This window comes from Bufo gargarizans, chromosome 1, assembly GCF_014858855.1.
Source record: "Bufo gargarizans isolate SCDJY-AF-19 chromosome 1, ASM1485885v1, whole genome shotgun sequence".
Taxonomy (NCBI): Eukaryota; Metazoa; Chordata; class Amphibia; order Anura; family Bufonidae; genus Bufo; species Bufo gargarizans.
The window spans coordinates 150,123,856-150,135,904 of record NC_058080.1 but is presented as its reverse complement, the minus strand read 5'-3'; the positions used below and the strand labels follow the sequence as shown (position 1 = coordinate 150,135,904).

The following is a 12,049-nucleotide window of genomic DNA, read 5'->3' as shown; positions in this document are numbered from 1 at the left end:
ACCTGTCCGTGGTTCGGGCAGCGTGATATCCCGACAGGGTCCCTCATGACACAGAACCAAGTGGGAGACTTAGTAACCGCGTTTCTGATGCTAAAATGTCACCAATAATAGTGAGTGTAATATCTGCACCATAATTTGAGACTTTTTGAGCTTCTCAACTATTTTCTAAAGAGGCAGGGAAAGGGCGTGGCTTACCAGAGGGGGTGGAGCCTCCTACAGCCCACCAGAAACTGGCACAGGTTAGGGTGCCTTCACACGTTACGGACTTTTCCGCAACAAAATCTGCACGTGCAGATTTTTCAAAGTTGCGGATTTTGTGTGTGAATGCTGTTGTGGATTACATCTCCATTGAAGTGACTGGAGACATTCAGCTACAGGAAGTCTGGAACGAAACCTGATTTGCGTTCCGTTCTGCTGCAGAACAGGACGCAGGTAGCGACATTTTTCATCCCGTAGCCTAATATGGGGGATGTTTTTACGGTGGGGTTTTTGTTGCGGAAAATTCTGCATCATGTGAAGGCACCCTTATAATTCAAGTCTACACCAACCCCCTAGCTGGGCCAGAGCCTAATGTATTAAGGGACATCTGCCCGCGACATATGGGAGCGCCAGTCTTGATAAATCTCCCCTTATGTTTTAGGCCTCATGCCCACGACCGTTGTTTTGGTACGCATCCGAGCCGCAGTTTTTGCGGCTCGGATGCAGACCCATTCACTTCAATGGGGCCGCAAAAGATGCGGACAGCACTCCGTGTGCTGTCCGCATCCGTTGCTCCGTTCCGTGGCCCCGCAAAAAAAAAAAATAACATGTCCTATTCTTGACCGTTTTGCGGACAAGAATAGGCATTTCTACAATGGGCCACCCCTTCCGCAAATTGCGGAAGGCACGCGGGCGGCTTCCGTTTTTTGCATGTCTGCGGTTTGCGGACCGCAGAAAACTGAACGGTCGTGTGCATGAGGCCTTACTATGGGACGGTACGCCCTGACACGTGAGCGGAGTCCACTCTGCCTCCTCGCTCTACCATGCTCAACTTTACTGACGGAGAAACAGGGAGAGACAGAGCTATAGGGGAAGCGGCTGCTTTGGGGCCCAAACTCAGAAAGTGCCCACCCAGGAAGAGGAATAAAAGATTTAGGCCTCTTTCACACAAACGTGTGTCTCCCGTGGCCGTGCTGCGAACTGCAAATTGCGGTCTGCAATGCACGGGCACTGACCATGGGCCAGCTGCTTGCGGATTGCGACCCCATTCACTTGAATGGGTTCCGCGATCCCTCCTTTTCGCAAAAAGATAGAACAAGTTCTATCTTTTTGTGGAACGGAACCCCACCCGTTCCGCACTGCATCTCCGGTTTGCCGACCCATAAAGTGATGCGGAATGCACGCGGCCGATGCCCCGCCGTATTCATTGTGTTGTGTGAAAGAGGCCTGAAACAGTGACCTTATATACAGCTGTCTGGTTTTTACTGCACGCATTCTGTGAAGGCTGGTCCACTGGAGATGCTGCCGTCACCTTTTGTTTTATTATATACAGAACAATCTCGAGTAGCCACAGGAGTGGGGGTTGCACAGGAGGAGGGGGTTGCAAAGAATTTGCTGACGTGGGGTCCAGTCATATCTAGCCACTGGGAAGAGAGACATGTCAGTAAAGCCAAGTGGGAGGGATCTGTACTGAGGACACTTCTCCCGGGCCTGGACTCCTTGTACAACAGGGAGAATGACTAAGGCTAGGGCTACATGGCGACACTAGTCGCGGCCAGGATCGCTGAGCAGCAGTTATCCCATAGAAATAAATAGGATCGCGGTGGCAGCGGCGATCCCATTCATTTCTATGGGATTACTGCTACTCAGCGATCCTGGCCGCGACAGGGATCGCCGTGTAGCCTTTTCCTAAGGCTCCATTCACACGTCAGTGGTGTGTTTTGCGGATTCACGGATCCGCAAATCACGGACATGGAAATGTGCGTTCTGCTCTTTGCGGACCGCACATCGCCGGCACTAATAGAATATGCCTATTCTTGTCTGCAATTGCGGATAAGAATAGGACATGTTCTATTTTCCTAGGGAACGGAAATGTGGACCTAAAAGTGCGCGTCTGCATTTTCGGCCCCGATGTGCGGCCCCATAGAAATGAATGTGTCCACAATTCCGTTCCGCAAAATGTGGAACGAAATTGCCGCCGTGTTAATGGGGGCCTAATAGTGTACTTTACACGAGGAACACAAATCAGTCTCAGTATCAAGCCTCATGCCCAGGACTGTATGTATTTTGCGGACCTCTAAAACAGATACGGTCATGTGCATGAGGCCTGAGACACATCCCTGTGTAATGAGGGAGCCTGTCGGGATTTGACGTTGCTGAACCTGGTTCCCTCACATAATATGAAGGAATCACCACAGATCAGGGCGCAGTCCCACGTTGCGGCTGCTGTGCGATGTGCAAGTCTGCGCGGTTTTCACATTGTTTAAAAATTAGTCGCTTCTTTATCTTTTGTTTCATAGTGCTGATAAAATAAAAAAAACTATTGAAACTAAAAAATTTAATATTAATTGATTGCTGATAATGTCCATGTGGTTTTACTGGATTCTGCATTAATTCAATTAGTGCCAAATTTATCAAATGCTGCGCTCTGTCTGATAAGCATGGTGCATCTTAAAGGGAACCTGTCACCATGAAAATACAGCATGGTATAGAGCAGGAGGAGCGGAGCAGACTTTATATAGTTTATGGGAAAAGATTCAGTCCAACTTGTAATTTCCTTATTTATATCTCTGCTCATTCTGAGCTTTGAAGTCCAGGAGGCGGTCCTATCAGTGATTGACAGCCTCCCCTCTATTGCTGTGTACACAGAGATAGCTGTCAATCACTGATAGGACCGCCTCCTGGACTTCAAAGCTCAGAATGAGCAGAGATATAAATGAGGAAATTACAAGTTGGACTGAATATTTTCCCATAAACTATAAATAATCTGCTCCGCTCCTCCTGCTCTATAACATGGTGCCTGCAGATTACACTGTATTTTCATGGTGACAGGAAACCTAACACTTTTGTAGAGAGATGTTTCTCCATTTCTTTTAGTTCCACTTGAGTTTTCTGTAGGAGGAGTTGTCTCAGTGTTTGCTGAGGGTCTATCCCCAGGTAGGTGATCAGTATGTGATCAGTGGGGGTCCGACCCCCAGCACCCCCGCTGAAGAGGCTGCAGTGCGGCGGTGAGTGCTGCCGTCTTCTCACAGCTCATACATACCGATTGGCAGAACTAAAAGTCACCAATTTAATGCCAATCAGTTTATTTATTGGGGGAGATTTATCCAACTAATGTAAAGTAGAACCGGCTCACCTGCCCATAGCAACCAATCAGATGCCGCCTTTCATTTTCCAAAGGAGCTCTGTAAGGCCTCTTTCACACTTGCGTTGTCCGGATCCGGCGTGTACTCCACTTGCCGGAATTACACGCCGGATCCGGAAAAACGCAAGTGTACTGAAAGCATTTGAAGACGGATCCGTCTTCAAAATGCGTTCAGTGTTACTATGGCAGCCAGGACGCTATTAAAGTCCTGGTTGCCATAGTAGGAGGGGGGAGCGGTATACTTACAGTCCGCGCGGCTCCCGGGGCGCTCCAGAATGACGTCAGAGCGCCCTATGCACATGGATGACGTGCCATGCGATCACGTCATCCATGCGCCTGGGGCGCCCTGACGTCACTCTGGAGCGCCCCGGGAGACGCACGGACGGTAAGTATGCTGCTCCTCCGCTCCCCACTACACTTTACCATGGCTGCCAGGACTTTAGCGTCCCGGCAGCCATGGTAACCATTCAGAAAAAGCTAAACGTCAGATCCGGCAATGCGCCGAAACAACGTTTAGCTTAAGGCCGGATCCGGATCAATGCCTTTTAATGGGCATTAATTCCGGATCCGGCCTTGCGGCAAGTCTTCAGGATTTTTGGCCGGAGCAAAAAGCGCAGCATGCTGCGGTATTTTCTCCAGCCAAAAAACGTTCCGTTCCGGAACTGAAGACATCCTGATGCATCCTGAACGGATTTCTCTCCATTCAGAATGCATTAGGATAAAACTGATCAGGATTCTTCCGGCATAGAGCCCCGACGACGGAACTCTATGCCGGAAGACAAGAACGCAGGTGTGAAAGATCCCCTAGGCTACTTTCACACTCGCGTTTTGGGCGGATCCATCATGGATCTGCAAAAACAGATCCGTTACAATAATACAACCGCATGCATCCGTCATGAACGGATCCGTTTGTGTTATCTGTAACATCTGTAGCGGTCCGAGGAAGCGCGATCTAGTGCGAAACGGCCGTCACCGCCTAATCACACCTGGGCCTGTCCGCTCCCCAGCCTGTGCACTCCACGCTATCTTGCTGAATGGCAAATAAAGCATCTTTGAAGCATCGACCCTGGTGAGTGCCGCGTGTCTATTATCTACATTCCCGGTTATCTGTAACATAGCCAAGATGGATCCGACTTAAACACCACTGAAAGTCAATGGGGGACGGATCCGTTATCAATTGTGGCAGAGAAAACGGATCCATCCCCATTGACTTACATTGTGTGCCAGGACGGATCTGCTTAACTCCGCTTCGTCAGGTGGACAGCAAAACGCTGCAGGCAAACTGATGCATTCTGAGCGGATCCTTTTCCATTCAGAATGCAAACTGATCCGTTTCGGACGTCTGGTGAGAGCCCTGAACGGATCTCACAAACGGAAAGCCAAAACGCCAGTGAGAAAGTAGCCTAAAATAAAAGGTGGAATCTGATTGGTTGGTATGGGCAGTTTGATAAATGACCCCCGTCTTAGTGAATATATTTGTCCATGTGAGGGAACGCCCCCACAGCTCTGCACGCTCCCTCTGTCGGCAGATTAACACGTCCGTACATCTCGTACAGATTTGATAATCTTGCGCATGTGCTGTTACTGTGAGTATCAGCACATGCGCAGGATGATATGTCTTCAAATCTGCATGAACGGATCTTAGCGGCACAAGCTGATTGGTTTTTGTAGGCGTATCATCTGCAAATGCGCCTATAATCGAGTATAACAGCGCATGCACCAGATTATCACGGCCACACCACATGTACGGGGAGGGGGGGGATCGTCCGTAGAGGGACGGAGCATTCATTCACATGAACAATATCTTTATTAGGCGCCCTGCACACACACGTGTGCGCCCCGTGGTCCTGCTGCAGCCCGCAATGCATGAACACCAACCGTGGGGCAGCCGCAGCGGATCGCGGACCCATTCACTTTAATGGGTCCACGATCCGGCCGTTCCGCAAAAAGATAGGACATGTCCTATCTTTTTGCAGAACGGAAGTACTGGACGAAACCCCACGGAAGCACTCTGTAGTGCTTCAGTAGGCTGGGGCGTAGCTAAAGGCTCATGGGCCCTGGTGCAACAGTTAGACTTGGGCCCCCCTTCTCTCAGTGCTTTGTGTGTCTTCTTATGCAGCACAAGGGTATTTGGGCCCCCTCAGGCTCCTGGGCCCGGTAGCGACTGCTACCTCTGAACCCCCTATAGCTACGCCCCTGTCAGTAGGGTTCCGTTCCGTGCTTCAGTTCCGCACCTCCGGATTTGCGGACCCATTGAAGTGAATGGGTCCGCATCCATGATGCGGAATGCAAACAGAACGGTGCCCGTGTATTGCGGATCCGCAATATGGCAACGGGAAGCAGGTGTGCAGGAGGCCTTATGCTGCCAAATATTATCCGGGCTGGATTTCCGCTACGGTTTCATGCTCATGCAAAGAGCCTGGACTGGGGTACACGGAGCCCCCACTGCTCACTCCATGTACTGACGTATGGTGCCGCCATATGGCATGGGATTTCTAGAAGTAACCCCTGTAGAGTTCCTGTGGATGCAAACTCCTCCATATGTCTGACATCAGGGCTAGGAGGGGCCAGGGGCTGCCCACCATGACAGGTGCAGCAGGTGACAGCCCCGGGCATAGGACTAAGCAGTCACATCCCATCCCCCAGCCCCAGGTATCATGCCAAGCGGCAGTGCCCGGAGGCTGCCCCCTCCCCGCCTCTTACCGTCTCCTTGGCAGCACTGACAGGCACCAGGATGCCGGCTCCTCTCAGACCCTCAATGCTTCCTCTCAGGTCCATGTCGCGATACAGTCGCTCTCCCCAGTTCTGAACTCGCCCGTCACGATAGATGGCATAACCAGCCAGTGCCAGCCCTGCCCCGGCTGCGCCGGACACCAGTAACAGCACGGAGGTCCGGGCGGAGGAGGAAGAGCTGCCCGGGCTCTGCACGGAGATGAGCCTGCTGTGTGCCGGGGGGCATGGCTGCTGGCTCTGGGCACACAGGGCACGGAGGAACCTGCGAAGAGCAGCCATCTGCGGGAATGACAGCGGGGGAGGGGGCGAGAGGGGACGAAACATCGCGAGAGCAGCGGAAACTCCAAGGAGAACTGCTGTCAGATGCCGCACCATAGACGTATCCATCCAGTGCTGAATATAACCGCACATACAGTATTACCATAGACGTATCCGTCCAGTGCTGAATATAACCGCACAGCCTCCACATACAGTATTACTATAGACGTATCCGTCCAGTACTGGATATAACCGCACAGCCTCCACACATACAGTATTACTATAGACGTATCCGTCCAGTACTGGATATAACCGTACATACAGTATTACTATAGACGTATCCGTCCAGTACTGGATATAACCGCACATACAGTATTACTATAGACGTATCCGTCCAGTACTGGATATAACCGTACAGCCTCCACATACAGTTCTACTATAGACGTATCCCTCCAGTACTGGTTATAACCCCACAGCCTCCACATACAGTATTACTATAGACGTATCCGTCCAGTGCTGGATATAACCGCACATACAGTATTACTATAGACGTATCCGTCCAGTGCTGGATATAACCGTACAGCCTCCACATACAGTTCTACTATAGACGTATCCCTCCAGTACTGGTTATAACCCCACAGCCTCCACATACAGTATTACTATAGACGTATCCGTCCAGTGCTGGATATAACCGGACATACAGTATTACTATAGACGTATCCGTCCAGTGCTGGATATAACCGTACAGCCTCCACATACAGTTCTACTATAGACGTATCCCTCCAGTACTGGTTATAACCCCACAGCCTCCACATACAGTATTACTATAGACGTATCCGTCCAGTCGAATACTGGATAGAGCTTCTTCTGTCATATTTTCTGTACAGCCTCCACACTCCCCCAAAAAAGATACAATATTCTTTCACCTGACTGGTCCTCCTCTGCCTCTGGGCCCCATAGTAAGTGCTATGGCTAAAGTTACGCGCTCCCTGCAGTGTGTATATAACTATTGTGGGGATTCGCTCTGGTAGACAGGACAAGCGGACGCAGTATAGAGGCAAAGACCAGTTTGTAACTCAAAAACTTCAGTGTTTTATTCACACTTATGGCAACCTGTTATCCTAGGTGTTAGTTCACACCCGATCGGCATTGCTCAGGACAGAGCAGACCTCCCAAACTCAGGCCTCCATCCTAGCACACGGCTCAGATCTCAATCCAATGATTGTCAGAGAGAGAGGTAATTACCACCAGCTGACACTGCTGGCTGTTTTTTTTATATAGGCCAGTCAAGACCTGGCCTAGAACGTGGGAAGCAGTCACCCACCCAGCACTTTGACTGCTCCCAGTAAGAGCCATCCTGGATCAGCTATTACAGCTATACTAAATAGCAAGGTGTCAAACAGCAACTGCTGCAGATACATGAAAACTGGCTCTTTGTCATGGTCTTACCTTCTTGCTGTTCCCCTTCGTTTGACATGTGCTGGCGGCCATCTTGGTTTCTGGGTTTCTTGTAGCCTCCCACCCTGCGGCTTCTCCTTCCCACTGGGAGGAGCTGGATGCCTAGCTCATATATATAGGAGGTCTGTGGCTTCAGTTCCTTGCTTGGTCCTCCTGTGTTCACATGCTTCTAAGACTGCTGCTGCTTCTGGTTCCTGATCCAGGCTTCGTCTGACTACCCTGCTGGTTCCTGATCCAGGCTTCGTCTGACTACCCTGCTGGTTCCTGATCCAGGCTTCGTCTGACTACCCTGCTGGTTCCTGATCCAGGCTTCGTCTGACTACCCTTCTGGTTCCTGACCTCTGGCTTCGCAAGACCCTGCTTCGGTTTAGCCATCCGTTTGGACTTTTGCCTTACAGCTGGATTTTCAATAAAGCCTTCTTATTTCCACTTATCTCTTGTTGTACGTCTGGTTCATGGTTCCATGACATTAGGACCAAGCCATGAATTCTGACGGTACAGGGCCATCCTGGCTACCTACGCTGGTTGCCAGACTTGATCAGCAGGATCACCTGTCCGTCCTACGTGCTTCTTGGGTACAGATCCAGAGGTCCCTTGAGGTCTCTGCGCAGCGCCAGAGACTCCAGGCTGATCGCAGACGAGCGCCCGCTCCTTCCTACCAGGTCGGAGACCGCGTATGGTTGTCCACCCGCAACCTCAACCTTCGAGTGCCCACTCCCAAGCTGGCGCCTCGCTTTGTTGGTCCCTTCCGAGTGCTTCGCAGGGTAAACCCGGTAGCCTATGCCCTTGCGCTTCCTCCTGGCATGCGGATCTCAACGTGTTTCATGTCTCCCTGTTGAAGCCACTGGTGTGTAATCGTTTCACTTCCTCGGTTCCTCGGCCTCGTCCGGTCCAAGTGGGCAATCGTGAGGAGTATGAGGTGAGCAATATCCTGGACTCACGCCTGGTCCGCGGTTGGGTGCAGTTTTTGGTCCATTGGCGTGGTTATGGTCCAGAGGAGCGTTCCTGGGTTCCCTCCGCAGATGTCCATGCTCCTGCCTTGCTCCGAGCCTTCCACGCACGCTTCCCCCAGAAACCGTTCTTTACTCCGCGGAGGAGGGGCCCTTGAGGGGGAGGTACTGTCATGGTCTTACCTTCTTGCTGTTCCCCTTCGTTTGACATGTGCTGGCGGCCATCTTGGTTTCTGGGTTTCTTGTAGCCTCCCACCCTGCGGCTTCTCCTTCCCACTGGGAGGAGCTGGATGCCTAGCTCATATATATAGGAGGTCTGTGGCTTCAGTTCCTTGCTTGGTCCTCCTGTGTTCACATGCTTCTAAGACTGCTGCTGCTTCTGGTTCCTGATCCTGGCTTCGTCTGACTACCCTGCTGGTTCCTGATCCAGGCTTCGTCTGACTACCCTGCTGGTTCCTGATCCAGGCTTCGTCTGACTACCCTGCTGGTTCCTGATCCAGGCTTCGTCTGACTACCCTGCTGGTTCCTGATCCAGGCTTCGTCTGACTACCCTGCTGGTTCCTGATCCAGGCTTCGTCTGACTACCCTTCTGGTTCCTGACCTCTGGCTTCGCAAGACCCTGCTTCGGTTTAGCCATCCGTTTGGACTTTTGCCTTACAGCTGGATTTTCAATAAAGCCTTCTTATTTCCACTTATCTCTTGTTGTACGTCTGGTTCATGGTTCCATGACACTCTTACTCCACCGAGGCCAGGAACCGCAGTGACACATACCTTCCATCAACGACGGTCCCTTGCACCTTCCTACATACTTCCCCCCCTTTGTTCAACCCTGAGGGGGGGAACACTTGCCAGACAGTGTACCCGGGACAGGGCATCCGCGTTTCTCTGCAAGCAGCCTGCCCTGTGTTCCACTGAGAATTTGGAGTTCTGTAATGACAAGAACCATCTGGTGACCCGAGCATTCTTCTCTTTGGCCTGGCTCTCCACTTGATCGGTCACCAAACTGAACTTTCTCCCCAACAGATAATAGCGGAGAGGCTCGAGTAACCACTTGATGGCCAGGCACTCTCTCTCTCTCCACTATACTGTACCTAGTCTCGGCTGGGGTAAGTTTGCGGCATAGGAAAACAACGGGATGTTCCTCCCCATTGATATCCTGAGAGAGTACAGCTCCGAGGCCTACTTCAGAGGCATCGGTCTGTACCACAAACCCCCTCTTGAAGTCGGGCGTCACCAAAACCGGTGACCTGCACAGGACCGACTTCAACGCGGAGAAAGCCTCTTCCGCCTGGTCATTCCAGTGGACCAACACGGACTTCCGTCCCTTCAAGAGCCCTGTAAATGGAGCTGCTAAAGTGTCAAAATGGGGAACGAACCTCATATAATAGCCCACCATTCCCAGGAACGACTTTACTTGCCTCGCGGTGACAGGTCGGGGCCAATTTCAAATCGCCTCTATTTATTCACTTGGGGTTTGATAACTCCACGTTCAATGATGTACCCCAGGTACCTAGTCTCCTCTAACCCTATCGCGCATATCTTTGGGTTATTGGTCAGTCCAGCCTTCTTAAGGGAGTCCACTACAGCCTACATTTTGGGTAGATGACTTTCCCAGTCGGTACTGTGGATGACAATATCGTCCAGGTAAGCCGAAGCGTACCGACGATATGAACGGAGCACAATGTCTATGAAAAGTGGCAGGGGCCCCATGCAGACCAAAGGGTAACACCTTATATTAGTACAGCCCCTCTGGTGTGAGGCAGGCAGTTTTCTCTTTGGCAGCCTCCATCAAGGGTACCTGCCAGTACCCTTTGGTGAGGTCCAAAACAGAAAAATACAGTGCTTGTCGTAATATATCTCGATAAGCTCATCCACCCGAGGCATTATTAGCACTATAGGACTAGCCCACTCACTTTTAGACTCCTCAGTGTCATCTAGCCTCAGCATCATCTTCACTTCCTCTGAGATGGCTTGTCACCGAGCCTCGGGTACCCGGTATGGTTTTAGCCAGGCTTTTGCCTGAGGCTCAGTGACAATGTCACGCCAAATTGTGGAAGTGCATCCAGGGACATCCGAAAACACATCCGTGTTCCGGCTAAGGCTACTTTCACACTAGCGTTCGATCGGATCCGTTCTGAACGGATCCGCTCATATTAATGCAGACGGTGGCTCCGTTCAGAACGGATCCGTCTGCATTATATTGGCAAAAAATGGCTAAGTGTGAAATTAGCCTGAAGCGGATCCGTCCAGACTTTTACATTGAAAGTCAATGGGGGACGGATCCGTTTGAAGATTGAGCCATATTGTGGCATCTTCAAACGGATCCGTCCCCATTGACTTACATTGTAAGTCTGGACGGATCCGCACGCCTCCGCACAGCCAGGCGGACACCCGAACACTGCAAGCAGCGTTCAGGTGTCTGCCTGCTGAGCGGAGCGGAGGCTGAACGCCGCCAGACTATGCAGTCTGAGCGGATCCGCATCCATTCAGACTGCATCAGGGCTGGACGGAAGCGTTCGGGTCCGCTTGTGAGCCCCTTCAAACGGAGCTCACGAGCGGACAGCCGAACGCTAGTGTGAAACTAGCCTAATAAACTCCCTGGCCTCCTGAGCCTGCTTAGAGGAGAGGCTGTCAGCAATTCTTACTGTGGCTTCCAGTTCCCTTGCTTTAGACAGGCCGAAACCGCTTCCCCTAGAAAACCTGGCCGCGAGTTGTCTTCATTACAGGTTTCCCTATCTTTCCACAGTTTGAGTAGATTCATAAGGTACACCTGCTCCGGCTTTCGCCTCCCTGGCTGGTGTACCTTGTAATTTATAATAAATAAGTTGTAGTGGGGCACTCTCTATAGTATTGGAAACAGTAGAATGTATTGGTAATATCTAAAAAGTAGGTAAAATCCAAATAATTTATAGTACAAATAGTTTAGCAGCAGTAGTAATACGTGGAATGTCGCATCACAGTATTCATAAAAAAATATCTTTATCAAAAATCAACGGCTGAATGAGATACTGGTCACCCAGATCTACAGGGGTATAGAATTGTCCACAATGTGAAAAAATTAGAAAAATATATCAGATACGATAAATAAATAACATCCAAAAGTCTTCTAAAAATCGAATCAGTAACCCAGGTAATCTCCAGTCTAAAGCACATTCAAGCGCTTGCTTAACAAACTGATACAATCTTACTGGGAGGACTTCGGTGGATTTCTCTTGCCATCGACACGGTGTGTCTCCTGTGTGGTTAGGCGCTCCGGTCTCAAGGGCTGTTGCTTAAAAGAAAATATCGCGCCAATGCTGGTTAAACA

At 50.8% G+C, this 12,049-nt stretch overlaps 1 protein-coding gene across 4 annotated transcripts in view; it reads right to left on the bottom strand.

Annotated features, from left to right (window-relative positions):
• The window catches only part of MICU3 (mitochondrial calcium uptake family member 3), a 178,467-nt gene extending 171,820 nt beyond the window's left edge, over window positions 1-6,647 (bottom strand). Inside the window, exon 1 of one of the 4 annotated variants that reach the window (XM_044299542.1) lies at window positions 6,047-6,647. In XM_044299542.1, the coding sequence (XP_044155477.1) occupies window positions 6,047-6,487 (441 nt within the window). In that variant the 5' untranslated portion in view covers window positions 6,488-6,647. The remainder of the gene's footprint in view (window positions 1-6,046) is intronic. The other 3 variants (XM_044299530.1, XM_044299537.1, XM_044299550.1) reach the window with 3 other exon arrangements.
• Between the last annotated feature and the right edge of the window lie 5,402 nt (window positions 6,648-12,049).